The 16,457-nt window shown below is 44.7% G+C and overlaps 1 protein-coding gene across 6 annotated transcripts in view; it reads left to right on the top strand.

The window, feature by feature from the left end:
* POLG (DNA polymerase gamma, catalytic subunit) overlaps nucleotides 1-16,457 on the top strand; it is a 575,771-nt gene that overhangs the window by 141,518 nt on the left and 417,796 nt on the right. For all 6 annotated transcript variants that reach the window (XM_078683205.1, XM_078683206.1, XM_078683203.1 and 3 more), the window contains exon 5: nucleotides 7,224-7,370. In XM_078683205.1, coding sequence (XP_078539331.1) covers nucleotides 7,224-7,370 — 147 coding nt within the window. The remainder of the gene's footprint in view (nucleotides 1-7,223; nucleotides 7,371-16,457) is intronic.

Raw genomic sequence — 16,457 nt, forward strand, 5'->3', positions numbered from 1 at the left:
ACCACGTGGGTGTGATGGATGGGGCACGCGCAGTGGGGTGAAGGAAACACGCACCACCATAGCTGTGCACTGTGCAGTGGGCTGAAAGAAAGCACACACCACAGTTGTGCAATGTGCAATAAGGTGAAAGGAAGCATGCACCACAGCTGTGCACTGGGGTGAAAGGAGGCACACACCACATATCTGCACTGTGCAGTGTTGTGAAAGGAAGCATGTGCACTACTGTGCAGTGGGGTGAAAGGAAGCACTCATCACATCTGTGTACTGTGCAATGGCGGGGAAAGGAAGCACTCACCACAGCTGTGCACTGTGCAGGGGTGTGAAAGGTAGCACACACCACAGCTGCGTACGGTGCGTGCCACGGTGATGAAAAAACGCGAATGTTAAATGGTGCGGTCCATTTTTAAGCTTTGTACTGTGCAATGGGGGGAAGGAAGCACGTACCACAGCTGTGCACTGTGCAGAGATGTCAAAGGTAGGACGCACCACAGCTGCGCAGAGGTGTGAAAGGTAGCACGCACCACAGCTAAGCAGAGGCATTATATAGCAGTCGGTGCCAGCAAGCACGCACTAAAAGCAAGTGCTAATAATTAAGTGCCCATATGCGCATCGGCAGACACCGCCTCAAATTATGCCCCCAGCAAGGGCCTGCGTTACGTCCCTGAATCGAGTGAGTACCAAAAGCAATGTTGGGCAAGAAAACACGCACCACAACTGTGCACTATGCAGAGATGTCAAAGGTAACACGCACCACAGCTGCTCAGGTGTGTGAAAGGAAGTGCGCACCACGGTGATGAAAAATCGCTAAGGTTAAAAGATGTGGTAAATTTTTAAGATGGTACCGAAAAAGAGGCAACTATAGAGGCCAACTACAGAGTACAGTAAATGTCTTGACAATACCATACTAATACAAAGATAACGGTGCAGGAGGAGAGTGCTGACATAGATGAAATGCGAGTGCTGGAAAAAGAAGCCCGCACTCTTGTGTCTGTGGGGTCTGTCCCATGACCGAGGTGGAGGGGTCGGGCCTTGTTAGTGTCTTATTGCCATGAATGCGAGTGCTGGAAAAGAAGTGCGCACTCTTTTGGCGGTGAGGTATGTTCCTTGGCCGGGGTGGAGGGGATGCGCCTTGTAAGGAAAGCTGCAAGGTCTTGAAATGAAACATGACCCACAACAGATGGCACGCTGCACGTCGCTGCTCGCTCCCAACAGCTAATCGCTGTGGAAGTAAACATTTTCAGAAAAGGTGGGTCATGAAGTCGCCTTTGGCCAATTACGAGCTTTCATTTTTGAAAGCCACATGCAAAGGCCAATAGCATGTGTGGAAAATCGAACACCACACGCAAGAGTTTGCAGAAAGTCTGAAGTGATTCCAAGAGGCCTTCTCCTAGAGCAGCGCATGCGCACTGCACTAGGCTCGACCTAAAAACTGGCTGAGCAGTGTGAGGGGTGACTTCAATACTGAAGTCATAAGAGTGTCTTGAACACCTTTTTGTGAAGTGTGTAATATATATATTATTTTGTGTGACTTTCCTAACTAAAACATCCCTATAACCTTTAGTTTTCTCAGCAAATTTCTACTGCTTCTCAACGTGTTTTTCTAACTACAATGTCCATGTAACCTTTTTTTTTTTTACTGAATTTCTAGGGTTTTTAACATAAAGTAGTATTTAATTACCATACTTTAATCCAACCGCCATCACACATGGCTAGGGCCAGGCCCTGTGGCCAACCCCGCATAAAGTCAATCCTGCGCCCTGTATGACCTTTGGGTGTGCGTGGCGGGGGCTTGGCCGCAGGGCCTGGCATGGCCAGGCAAGGCTCTGTGGACAGTCCCCCCAAAGGCAGCCAACCTAGGAGGGGGCCAAGCAGCCCCCCTCCATGGGCGGAGTTTGGCCCTGGGGACTCCATCCCTCCCCGAGGCTTGGCCAATAACGGGTGGGTGCTCTGAAGGCCACCCTAGGCACCAACTGCATCTTTGTTGGGGGACACGAAGGGAGCCCCAATGCCCCTGATGCCCCAGCTTGCTCTCTGCCTCCAGCAGGAGCCGGCATTGCTCCTGCCCACAGGTAGCAGGTAAAAATGCTGCTTACTGTGGGCGGAAGCAATTTTTTCATCTGTTTCGCTGCCCACTTCAGTGTGGGCAGGGAAACGGATGAAAAGTCTACTCCCAGCGGGCAGGAGAATTTTTCATGCTCCTGCTCACTGAGAGCAGGCTTAGTTTTTGCTCTCCAGTGGCTTGAGCTTTGAAATTGCTGAGTGGGCTAAAGAATGGTGATGGATTAAACCCAGATCAGTAGACGGCGGGTGATTGTTTGATTTGCTCAAACGCTCCGTCCATCATCCCCTTTTGTATCGCCCCCCAAGCGAGAGCAAACACAGGTTTCCATTTCCGTGCCAGTGTGGGCAGGGAAACCACTGAGTCCCGGGTGTGGGCAGGGAAACCATTGTGTCCCGGGTGTAGCTCCAGGAGGTATACCGCACGGTCCCCCCATACCTTTCAATGCACGGCCATTCCCTGGGGGATGGGATCCCCAGGGTCGTATGTGACCAGGGGTTGGGGTACTCGGGGGGCACTGTTACTTCCCACCCCCTTTTTTGCTAAGCCCGGGCCCAAGGGCATTTGTTCCCATGGGCTGAAATCCTCCCGGGAGGGGGGCCCACGCGTCTCTCCTCTCCATTTTCCATAACTACCGGGCCATGGGGGCTGGAATCCCTCGGGCCAAAATTGGCCTGAGAGGGGGGCAATGTGCACCCCCCTCCCTATACTATCATGTAATATATATCCCCTGGGGCCTCACCCACTCGGGGACCAAACAAATAATTTTTCTGGAGATCGTCTGTGGATTTGTGGGGGGAACAAAAGTGTTTGGCCCTTGGCAGGGTCACTGTGCGTCCCCAGGCCTAGGGGATCAAGGTATCCTCCTTGTCTTATTTTTTAATCCTATTTCTTGTGACCCTACGAGTTGGAGTCCCAAGATGGCTGCCAACATTTCTAGGTTGAAGTTCTGGTAGCCAATCAGATCTCATTTTAAGATCTGTCTGATCTGCAGAGGATTTGTGTTCCTAGATATACGTAAATCTTTTTTCTTTAATAACTTCAAGACTACCGAACAGATTTACATCAAATTTCAAAAGGGCTCTTTCTAGATCTAGCTTTCTACCAAATTTGGTATAATTCCGTTCAGCGGTTCGGGCTGTAGTTGTGTCTAAAATCTCTATATATATATTGCACGGGAAAAACACATTTTGGGACCCCCTTCTTTTTCTTGGCCTGCTTAAGAAATCACCCCGAAACTTTAAAGAAAGCAGCTGAAGTGATTGTCGTACTAGTTTTGAAAATTTTGTGAAGATTTATCAAATGGCACTAAAGTGATTAGCAAAACAAAACATGCTTTGCCTATGAAAACTAGGTCCTAACTATAACTACCTACTAGGTACTGCCAGTAGGTAATACATCTATATTTATATATATATATATATATATATATTTGTGTGTGTTTGTGTTCTGTTTTCCAGCAGTTATCAGAGTGACATATGCTACCTTGAACAGATGACCTTCTGCTTGAATTGCTTGATGCTGCAGCTATCATTCTTTTATGCTGGCTAGCAGTCATGAGAAAAAACATGTTCAGAGGCGGTTTTGTGGATAAAAAGACCTCAAATTGCACAACTATTTATAATGCCTGATATACTGCATCTCTTCTCTGTGCCTTCATATTAAACCTGTAATCAAAATAACTTAAGTTTCTAACTTTGGGAGTATGCGATGGACGGGTGTCCCTTATGACTGTAAGCTCTCACTGATTCTTTTGCTGCCACACAAATATCTGTAACTAGTCAATGGTTCATTGTGGTATGTCTTAGAAATAGTTGGAAAATAATAAATATAGGTTAACAAGGAGAAACTTTATCTGAACTTTATGCATGTGTGATCACCTGAGCACTTTTTCCCTTCTGTTACATGTAAGCAATTACATTATTCCTTTTTCTTTGGTGTTGTTTGGTCTTAGTTTACATTGTGTTTTGATATAGTTTCTCATCGTTGGACTATATTTCTTTTCCCAACTGTTCCTAAGATATGCAGCATAGAAAGTTGTATACTTACTGGTTCAACTCCCCCATGTTCCGGGCGGTTTATTGGGCAGTCGTAGTAGCTATTACTTACACAAGTATCTATGGCACTAGGTAACTCAAGTGACTTGAGCCTGAACATGTGGAGAGGTGGAGTTTCAAGTGCACTGAGTGGCTTTTTACCATAAGGTACCAAGGTTCAGATGTACTAACTTTTTAGCAGTCCCAAACAGTGCAATTCACAAAATCAGACGATTTGTGACTGTTAAAATATTATGTGACGTGTACTAAACCCATCATGGAGTCAGTAAAGTTTTATGGACTCTTAGAAATGGATATTGTATCTGAAAGTGGAAAGTGCGTTTTGTGGGTGTACCTTCCAAATTGCAATTCAATTCCATATGTATTAATGGTTTGAAAACACTGAGAAGTTACCTCTCCCAAGCTGGAGTGGTAACTGTTTCGCAGAGAGGAAAGGGTCTTCTTTGAATCCCTTTGAGCATCAGATTGGCAACTTCACGGGGAGTAGGCAGCAGGCCTGGAGGCAAATGCAAACTCTCACTGATATTTTTCAAACGCAGTCACAGGGATGGTAGCGGTGGCCATGTGAGTCAGTGGGAGGAAGTCACAATTTTGATCTGTTTGACTAGGCAGGTAATTTTGCGACCCTCTTTGATTTGGTATTTTGTGAACCCACCTATTAGTGCATCATTCTGTTCATAAAATAAGATGCTGATTGCAAAAAGCAGAGTGGCAGTTTGCAACCACTTTTATCTTAGTACATATAGCCCTAATCCTTGGCTACCCAGGCGCTTGTATAGTGCACCACTTACGAGCAATACTCAGATTTTCACACCTTGTCCTAGCGCTTGCTATATGAGGTGACTCATATCCAAAACGGACACAACATGAATTATCTCAAAAAACATTATGCTCTCCACTGTCCCCCAACCCCTGCACTCCTTCAAGCTCTCCCTCCACACAGCCCTTGGCAAAACTAATTATTAGGCGCGGAAAGAGAAGGAGTTAAATTGTCCCTGCCTTAAAGCAGCCGTGAAATCCACAAAAATCACCCCAGGACCGCCATGTCATGTAAGGTCTACTCTAACAAGCCGGTCAAAGGGAGGAAGCTGCAGGGCCCTAACAATTAGAACCAAGTCTCAAGAAGGAACTTGTAGAGTAACCCGAGGGCAGTGAAGAGAAAACCCCTTGAGCAGAGTCTACACAGCTTCTCCTTATAGGAACAATCGCTCCAGTAACCCAAATAGTTTTCATCACTGAGCACAAAGGCTGGAGACCGCCAACTCCATAAAACACCCTCCTTCAAGAACTGCAACATCAGCTGTGACTCACAGATACAAAGGATGCCTCTGATACCATGAGGAGATAACACCCAGTGGCAGTGAAAGGACTTTTAGTTAAAATCCCTGTGACTTATCTACACAACAGCCACCAAGGTTGAAGAAAGTGATGTTTCTGGCCCTGCCCAGGTACAGTATGAGAAGCTAATAAACAGATGCAGATTTCCTTCCCGCACTTTCCCAGGAATTGGGACAAGCACTGCTAATGGCTCTACATTGTAGGGAGTCATTTGATCTTTCTGCTAAAAAGCAGAGTAATTATCTTGTCGCAGTATGATAACAAAGGCCTGGAATCTGGTCATGATCAGAGCCAGAGAAATATGGAAATTCTTAAAGTACCATAAGAGGTGTATGTGTAATGTTAGGGACTGTAAATCTACATGTGGGTCATGTTTACCCCTAGATTGCCACCTCACTGGACTCAGTAGTCGTAAATAGCACAACGCTCTACATTAAGGCAGAATTTGTGTATATTGTGTAATACAGTGTACGCACCACAGACCTTCAGTAAGCACTACAGACCTATATTATGAGTGCTCACTCACACTATTAAGCCTACACCAGTTCAGTATCAGTCCCTGAAGAGTCTTTTTGAGACAGGCTACCTGGGAGAAAAACCGGGCTGTTTAAGACTTAATCTCACACGTGCAGCCCACACAAGCATGCGTTCTCATGCAACCAGCTCATAGCCTCTTACTTTAGCCGTACAGCAGCAGTCTTATCTTAAAAAGCGGATACTTGCAGTTAGCACGCGAAGACAATTTACGGTGAATTTCCTCACAGGAAAAGTCCCCAAAAAAGTGTAGTAAAATGTGAAAAATTCAGAGGGATTAAATGTTCGTAAGTGTGTTGGACAACCACTGATCTCATCCTCTCCTCATTTGCTTTCCCCATCATCTCCACCTCCTTCACTCCCTCATCTCCTTCACTCCTCAACCTCCACTCATTCTTCCTTGTCATCCCACCCTTACTTGCTTCCTTGCTCTTGTCATTTTGTCTCTTAGACTGCTTGCATCATCCACTCTTCCCACTTGCTTATGCTCACATGCTGCTGCTGCCACTGCCAGGTCAGCTGTCTGGGAGATACTACAGTATCACCCAGCGTGCCATATGGTGCTCTAAGAAGGTGATAGTGTGTTCAAAGAGAGACCGAGGACGCCGCTTTCTGCTTTTTGTTGTTTCCTATTTTAATCTAAAATGTATTTTTGCATATGCACAGAAAGTACGTGCTTGGTAGGTACTAGTTATCATTATGTTTTGCAGTTCCTGTTTGCCGAAACTGGGTGTAACAGTAAGCAGAATGCACATACGTCGAACATACACTGTGTTTAGGGGCATTCACATATTTCCTCTTCAATGCTGAGATGCATTATTGTTACTGTTTGGCTTTGCCAATGCTTGTTTCTCCCTAATGTAGAGAATTTGAAAAACACGTATATTTGTTGCCTATTTTCATAAAGTGTCCTTTTACTGATTTCAGAAAAGCTAAGGAGAGATGTGTTGGTCAAAAAATATCTCTCGAACATGAAGGCCTTATAAAACTTCATATTAATGTAGCACTATGACCTGCGTGTGACTGGATTACAGTCAATCGATTTCTGTCCTTTTTAACCCTACTACCGTAGATTGCTTATTTCTTGTTACTTCTTTTCACTCTACTATGCGTGAAACTAGTACCCCTTTGTATATTCTGAATGGTCCTGAATGGTCAGTTAAATAGAGGTGTGAAAGCAGGTTTAGCAGTACCTTCAGAATTAGGCTAAAGCAATGTTTATTTATTAATTCCAGATTGCTGCCTGGGATTGGGTGAACATCAGCAGCATTAATAACCTGGTAGATGTACACAGTCTCTATGTCGGGGGCCCACCGCTGGAGAAAGAGGCACGCGAGCTGTTTGTGAAGGGGTCTATGGCCGACATCAGAAAGGAATTTCAGGTATATAACCGACCCATGATTCACAATAGTTGTACTTATGAATAGAGTTTTAGTATCCGAGTAATAGCACATGGTGTTTAATTGAAGGATTCACTCATTAATTTAATGATGATTTACTTGAATAATGAAGAAGATGTGGAAAAAACTTCAAATTTGAGTTGAAATGTATTTATTAAAAAAGGGTATGTGAATTACAAACCAAGAGTCAGGGCATCCCACGGTATCTATGATGGGGTCAAGCTACCCAAAGCAAGGCAGAGCACAAATGTACTCCTATTTCAGAGGCTCCTAGAAGAAATCACGTCTGCGAGCTTCACTACAATACAAGCAGGTACAGAGATGAGCTTATGGGAGGGTGTGTACACAATCTTCAGAAAGTATTGACTATAGTCACAGTTTAAGCTGAACAGACTAACAAATAAATGAGTAGAAGGACAATGGCAACAGTCCAAATGACTCCGGATCCTAATGCCCCAGTCCGGAGCACAGATCCCACTATTCAGCCTTCGCAACATCGGTGTTCTGGGCTTTGACACTTTCTTGTATATTGCTAGTCTGCTTATAAATTTCAAGTGCAGCATTGGGAATAAAACATAACATTTGGCTGCTGCTAAAGCACATATGTTGTGCTTAAAAGCCAGCATAAAGTCCAGTGCCATCCTTTTTGTAAAATAACACTTCTTTGTGCCCTGAAATGTGTTTGGTAGACATATGTGAGATGTTGTCACATATATAGGAAGTTTGTCTTTGGAAGACACAGTTTTGTATGAACAATACTCCAACTGGAAGCCAGTTTATGGTATATCAACTTGACTGTAAATCAGGAAAGGTATTATGTCTCTACACTAGCTTATCCTCACATTAAATTCACTACATCCAATATGTATGCTGCCTTTTATAGTTCACAAACTAGACCTTTGGCAGGGAGTAATATCTCTTGCTATGGCAAAAGCCCAATCGTATTCTCAAGGATGGCACCTGGTTTGTATACTTTACATTCAGTAATGAAGTGCCCACACAGATGTAGGTCAGTGCATTGTTCTTTGCTCTGTCAAAGGCGATCCGGATCCTGGGCACCCCCCTGTTTTCGTCAGTGGGCACATGAGCACAGCTAGAATGAGGGACGATTCAGATCTTGTTTTTACTGGTCCAGAACCAGCAGTGAAATATTGTGTTTATAGACAAGTCACCTACCTTTCAGTAGAGCAATAGGCATTGGTTTTTCTGATAAAGACTTCTAACTACAGATTCCTCACTTTGTGAATTTCCCCAGACTGGATTGGGAAGATTTTCATAGCAACTCTTTTGTGTGCTGGTAGGTGGTGTCATGCAGCTCTACTTGAGGTCCACCCCGCCCTGGAAGTGACGTTGTAGCAACTATACCTACACCATCTCTGCACGCTGATGTCAGTTTTCTTACTTTCCATGCCTTCCTAACGGGAACCTGGGTCTTGCTCCCTTGAGCCTGTCAGAACTGACAGAGTTTTTCTATCCAAATGTTTTCCAGTGTCAAGGGACATGCCCCTCATAAGGCCACAGGATTCAAGCCGTGTTTCTGGTATTTAGGCTCGAAACATGACACAGCGATGTGCAGTAAGTGTGCCAAGATGAATCCGAATGAGAAGCCAAACTCTGTTGAGAAGCATCGACGGTAGTTGAAAAAGGCCTGGTTCCAATTGAGGTTCAAGGGCCTATCTCGGGACCAATCATCATCCAAGTCGAAATCCTAAGGTAAGTCCAAGGAAATTAAAAAGCATAAAAAGTCAAAACACTGCTCCCCTCCGGTTAAACTACTTCAAATCCAAATTTTGATTTGACTTGACTTTCCTGATCCATGCCTTAACAAAATCAGGAATTCAGACAGAAGGACAACGGCATTTTTAGTACCCCTCGTGATCCCTGTGCCATACCTTTAGGGTGAAAGCATCTGAGGTGGCCACCAGTTGGGTAACACCAGCTGGTCTGCCCTCTTTGCCACTTGATCTTGTTTTGAGGCTGATTCTGGCTTCAGGCTTGACGTCGATTCCTTATACGGTGCTGCTTTCCACACCGCACTCCTGTGCTTCAATGTCAGCACTGATGCCAGAAGGAGGAGCTAGTAAATCTTTCAGTCTTTGAGGCAAATCCAGAGCGACTTCAACCGGTGTAGTACCAACTCCACATTTAAGTCTGAGCTTGAGTCACTCCTGTTACACCACCATAGATTCAGAGAGAATGACAATAGTTCTAACAAATGAGTTTACGACGACAAGAACCTATTTTTGGATTTACAGGATGCCAGTGGTTTAGATACATCCACTCATGCAGGCCTCCACTCTCCTCTTCCTAATGTGGCTATTGAAGAATATGCCTCCTTTGCTACAGTAATAAGGAAAGCAGCTGAGGTTTTGGATTTGACCTTGCCTACCACAGAGGTCAAGACAAATGCACCAGCAGAAGTGCTTCACCCTAGACAGACTAACCTGAAGCCTCTGCTACCCCCTGGCCATAGACTGTATCATGAAGACATCTACAACAAGGAGAAGAAATGGTATCGATGGGACACCTAGGGCGCAGCTCGATGATCTGAACTTTGCAGATGACCTGGCCCTTCTCTCCCATACCCATCTGCAGATGTAAGAGAAGACTGACAATGTATCATCTGCATCAGCACAACTTGGCCTCCAAACCAAAGGGAAAAACCAAGCTCCTGAAGACTAACACGGCCAGCACAACTTCAGTCACTCTTGCAGGTGATGCACTGGAAGAGTTTGAGGCCTTCACCTACCTGGACATTGTCATAGACAAGCAGGTAGGCACAGACACTGACTTCAAGTCAAGAATCGGCAAAGCAAGGGCTGCCTTCAATCAGCTAAAGAGGATCTGGAGTTCAAAAGACTTAACGTTGCAAACCAAGATCATGCTTTTTGACACCATCGTAAAATTGGTCCTTCTGCACAGAGCAGGAACTTGGAGGTCAACAGTGACCACCACTACCAAAGTCCAGACCTTTATTAACACCTGTCTGAGGAAAATCCTCCAAATCTGCTGGCCAAACATCATCAGCAACAACTACATATGGCAGCACACTTTGGAGCTTCCTGCTTATGAAGAAATCATGAAAAGACGCTAAAACTGGATAGGTCATGCCCTCTGCAAGCCAGCATCAAACACCACCAGACAAGGCCTGTCCTAGAAACCTCAAGGGAAAAGAAAAAAGAGGAAGGTCAAGAAACACCTGGTGCCAAAGGCATCAGGCTGACTGCAAGGAGATGGATTACACTTGAAGTCATATTGAAAGAAAAGCCCAGAACAGAGATGGCTGTAGACTCCTGGTTAGTGGCCTACACTCCAGGAGTGGTAGTAGGCATAGGTAACATAATTAAGTGTGAGGCCACTAGTATGTCTGAACCAAAATATGTATGGCCGAACCTCCATCGCCTCATGAAAGATAGTTAAGATGTGTTTGGGTACTTCATCAGGTTGGGCCTGAATACTACTGACTGTCTAGGTAGAGCAGTCAGGACCAGCGTGGTGCTTATGGCCATGCTTGAATTCCATCCACGGGATTATCAAGTCAATTATGGACATGCCCTTCGAAGGGACCTGTCTCATCGTACACAAGGCGGACTTGGCCCATGGACATTTCAAGGACAGCAAACCCACTGCACAATTTCTTGGGCTTGCTCCGCCAATGTAGCAATTCCCCCAACAGTTTCAATCCTTTCAAGGCTTTGAGAGGGGATACCAGCTGAGGCACTGAAACAACATGCCTCAACAACAAAAAACACATCAAGCCTGCCAAACATTTTGAAGGAGAGACAGGGGAGCAGGCTGCCAGTGTTCAGGCCCCCCAGGGCAACAATCTACCCAAATCACAACCCCCTGCCTCTCTGTTGCTGCAGCAAAACGACGTTAGGTCACTATTTGCATCAGAGAAGCTTCTGTTGGGAGGTCGCATCACCTTTCACCCCTCCCGGGTAGAGGAGCATCACCACAGGTCATGGGGTGCTCCAAATTGTAGAACAAAGTTACATTTTACCCTTCCTGTTACATCTCCCTTATAGACACCTATACCACAACATCTGTTGGAGTACCTCTTGTCCATTCACCTAGGTGAAGTCCAAGCTCTCCTGGCCACATGAGCCATAGAGAGGGTGCTGGCATCAGCGATTGGGACTGGCTGTTACTTCTGTTATTTTCCGGTGACAAAAAAGGATGCAGGCCTTTGCCTTATCCTAGGTCTTCACCTTCTGAACTTCTTCGTTCTGACAAGTTCAAAATCTTCACACTGGCCCCATGTTCTGTCTGCTATGGACCCAGGAGACTGGATGGTGGCATTGGATTTGCAGGACACCTATTTTCTCAGTGCTCCCCTTTGGCCTTACCAATGCACCTTGGGTTTAAAGAGTATTAAAACCAAATCACAATCCTCTGACCCCTGTGGCAAGCTAATGCCTAAAATAGTGAACTTAGCGGCATGATAACCACTGTCATTAGCTCTGCGTGGTATCCATTTTTTGCTTTTAGCAGAGAATTTCACTTTATAAGATAGTAGTCAAGTCTCTTCTCTTAAACCGAGCATCTGAATGATTTCACACATTCGATCTTTTGCCTAAGTCTTCTAATCCTCTTGGTCATGATCACTTCCGGGCTTTCTACCAATTAATCGCTAATTCCTAGGTAAGAAAATGATAGACATATTGCAAGGATTATTCATTTTACTTTGTTTTGTTACCTTAATTTCTAATTCTATAATTCTCTTTTCCCTTTTGATTTATAATGTAAATTACACATTGTCTATACCTATTAGATGACGTCCTGTATTTTTTTAATGTAATTTTTTTTCAGCCCTGATGAAGCAACATATTAAATTGGCACTGTGGTGAAACATATGTTGGTGTGTTCCTGACACCTAAAAGATAATATTTTAATTGAGAATAATTGGTCTATGATCCTTAGAAACAATCAACGTGTTTTCTTTCGGAATCCATATGGATTAAGAATAACAAAATTACCTGCAGCACCACCATCAACTAATTGATTGAATTGTACCACTTCATGGACCTCAAATCTTTTTCGATTTAAATAGTACCTGGGGGCGAGTGCTATATTTCTTTGAGTCAAATAGCCTCCAAAGGGACCCCTAATTTCACACAATTTAGTTCATTACTGATCACATCTTGACTATGCAGACCTGTTAGCATCAGTGAGCTTTTTATCAACACACCAAAGTCACAGCTGACTCCTTCACAGCGCCTCCCCTTCATTTGGGTCATCTTCGAAATGGTGTTTTTCCCAGCCTTCCCTCCAGTCGATGAGCCCACGACATTTGTGCCATGATCTCAATGTTTTAACCCTTAACCCGGGTCTGAGTGAGAGGGGCTCTTAGGCTTCTGGGCCTCTTGGCCTCCTACATCTTGCTAGTCGACCACATCACGTGGCACATATGGGTGCTCCAGTGTGATCTGAAGTCTAAGGGATCTGCTTTGGTGGCTGCTCAACTGCAATTGGACTGGTGACACACGCCTCTCCCTACCCCATCTTGAATTAACTGTTGCGATGGATGCATCGTTGCTGGGTTGGGGAGGTCTCTTGAGAGAGGTCAGGATCAAGGGACTCTGGTCTCCGGTGAAGACCTGTCTCCACATTAGCTTGTTTGAGTTACAAGCAATTTGTTGGGCACTGAAGGTATTACTCCTGATTATCCATGGGGAGCGGGCACAGGTAGTAACGGACAACACAATCTCATTTGGTACTGCATGGGGTCCTGAGTTCTGTGTCCAGCGCCCAGCTGCTCTGTGTCTCTGGAAATGGCTGAACGCTCAGCTCATTTCCCTAGTTAACCAGCACCTAGCAGGATCTTTAAACTCCAGGCTGAACAAACTCGTCCGACGTTGCCATGCAGATCACGCATGGCAGTTAAACCTACAAGTGACACAGGGCATCTTCCAGCAGTGGGGAGAAGCCTGATTTGATCAATTTGCCACTGCAGAAAAAGCGCAGTGTCTAAGCTTTTGCACGTTCGAAGTTTCCAAGTCGAATCTTCTTTGGAGATATCTTTCACCTGGACTGGGGCTTGGGATGCCTATAATCCTTTCCTCCCCTATCGTTCTTGCCCAGAGTATTGAAAAAGATCAAGAAAAGCCAGGCCCAAGTCAAAGCGCTTTCGGTCTAGACGAGGAAACAATGGTAACCAGAACATCTGGCCAGGAGCCTATGTCCTCTTATTCGGCTGCCTCGTCTGCAGGAACTCCTGCTGCAGCAGCAGGGCCGAGTCCTGCACAACCTGCACCTCCATTCATGGAGATTGAGCAGCGACAGTTGAAGGCTTTCAATCTTTCTGTGTCATTCTAGCAGCCAGATGTCCCTCCACTCAAACAGTATATGCAGCACTCTGGGAAAAATGTGTGGTTTGGTGTTTCTTCGGAACGTTCATCCTTTACAGGTAAAGTTGTCTGCCATTTTATTTTTCTCTCTCTCTCCTGCTCAGCAAGGCCTGGCTGTAGTGACAGTTAAGGGTTATTGTTCATCCCTCTCAGCCTTTCTCCTATTGCCCGATCAGACATCCCTTTTTAAATCTACAATTTTTGAAGGGGCTGATCCACCTGTTCTCGTCAGCACCTGTTGTGATGGCCCAGTGAGACCTTAATTTGGCTCTTACATATTTGATGTGCACTCCTTTTGAAACTGATGCATAGCTGTCCTCTGTGCTTGCTAACTATAAAAACAGTGTTCCCCATCCAAATCACTTCTGCTTAGAGAGTGAGTGAAATCCAGGCTTGTAAATCCGACAGCAATACACTTCTTTTTTTCCTGGACAAACTGGTTCTTCGAACAAAGAATGCTTTCTTGACAAAGGTAGTGACACCCTTCCACATAGAACTGTCAATCACGTTACCTTTTTTCTAAGTTCTGCCTCATCGGTTCAAGAAACCACCATCTTCTTGATCCTTAGAGGGCCCTCTGCTTGTACATCAATTGGATCAGAGAATATCAATTGGCTAATCAACAGTTTGTGTTTTTATTTTTTTTAGCCAAAACTGAGAAAGCACTACAAAAGAAAACCATCTCCCAATATATTTCCTTATCTGTAAAGATCTGATACAGGCATAACCAGGAGCATTGCATACTCACTCCACCACAGCAAAGGCAGCTATCACTGTACTAGTTCATGGTGTGCCAGTCTTGGACATTTACCAGGGTACTATGTTTGCACCCCTCCTCACATTCACAAAGTGCTATTGTCTGGACAGCTAGGCCCGGCAGGACGGGCACTGCACTTCTCCTGATCTGTCCTTCAGGATTTCCTGTTCTGAGTCGTTACACAGAACTACCATCTGAGGAGGTTGTGCTTTAGGATCTATTCACAAGGTGAGGAATATGCACTTATAAGGCTATCAGAGGAACAAGTTGCTTACCTTCTGTAACATCTTTTTTAGTAGACTCCATCTAACTGTAAATTCCTCCCTGTTCTGTAGAATGGACTCATCAAGTCCATTAAAGCATCCCAGCATTAAAGATCTGCTCACTGGTGTATCCAAATTTTATGGGCTCTGCGTCCGATGGTGTGGACAGAGATCAGAAAGAAACTGATGTAAGCATGCGGAAGTTAGTTAAGATTCACTGTCTCTAATGCTTTCAACCCCAAATTGTCTGTTTTTCCAATGATATTATCATATTTCAGAGAAAATGCAAAAAAATCTACCTTTCTCATAATCCCCATCATCCATTCTAATCTTCTTTAGTTTTTTTCTTTTAAATATATTTGATAATTAGCAATCTCCTTTTTTAGAATCTCATAATCTTTACTAGTTGCATCAGCTAGATTCAATTACTTAATCTCCTTTTCCAAATGTGCTATTTGTTTCTTAAGTGTATTCACTTTTCTTTCAGAATTCTCTACAAGAATCCTCATCATTTTGTACGATGCCTCATATAAACCTTCCTCCCATTCCTTCAAAAGATCCCTATCCAGATCTTCAAAGTTAGGGAAGAAACGTGTCTTCCGCTCTGGGCTGGAGACTACTGACAGCTTGGGTAGGACAGTCTTTACCAGCTTAGTTCTCCGGCCCCACGAGTGGATGAAATCAACGTTTTGTTTTAGGTGACTTCCAAACTTTATTTAATGATATGTCATTTGATAGTATCCTTCTCTTTGGGGACAAAGCAGACTATGTATTGGGGCACTTCAGGAAACCAGGGCCACTGCATGTTACCTGGGCCTTTCTGTGACTGTGCAGAATCCCCAGCAATCTTCCTCTTTTTGAGGCTTCAGCGGGGTTTGGTACAAAGACAATACCAAGGCCCTCCACCTCTGCAATAGACCTCCAGTCATTTTGAGGTTGAAATCTACAAATAGGTGTTCTATATAGTTAATCATATATATATCCCCACTCTTCTGTTTAACCCGCCACATTTCCTATCCATGTCCAAGTGGTTTCGGAAGACCATTCTGTTCTGAGACCAGAAGACCAGGCTTTTTTGGACAAAGAAGCCATAGAAAGGGTTCTGGTACTGGAAATATGGACAGAATGTTACCTACTGTTATTTCTTGGAAGGATGGATGTCTTCGTCCACTTTTAGGTCTCTGCCCTTGTAACTTCTTGAAAAATGAAAACCTCAATGTGCTTACTTTGACCTAGGTTCTATCTGCCCAGAATTCAGGAGACTGGATGATAGCGCTGGACCAACACAACTACAATGTTTATATCCCCGTCCTGCTGTCTCACAGACATTACTTGTGGTTTTGGTGGGCCTAGAGAACTTTCAGTTTTAAGTTCTCTGCTACGGCCTCACCACTGCCCTTCAGGTGTTCCTGAAAGTGATGGTGGTGGTCACTGAACACCTTTGGTGGTTGGGTATACCAGTCTTCCCCTACCTTGATGACTGGCTGTTAAAAGCGGACTCGCCTTCAACAGCCAGTCATCTCTCGGGCTGAAGGTCTGTCTGAAGGTTGTGAACCACCTTCAGACAGTGGCTGACCCCTTCACATCCTTGGAGAACTCAGTTGAGGTGCCACATTCACACCTGACTATTTTTGAAGAGGTTCATTGGAGCAGTTGTGGATACAGTGCAGTTTCGATCCTTCCTTCTGGTATCAGTGAG

Source organism: Lissotriton helveticus, chromosome 3_1 (assembly GCF_964261635.1).
Source record: "Lissotriton helveticus chromosome 3_1, aLisHel1.1, whole genome shotgun sequence".
Classification (NCBI taxonomy): domain Eukaryota; kingdom Metazoa; phylum Chordata; class Amphibia; order Caudata; family Salamandridae; genus Lissotriton; species Lissotriton helveticus.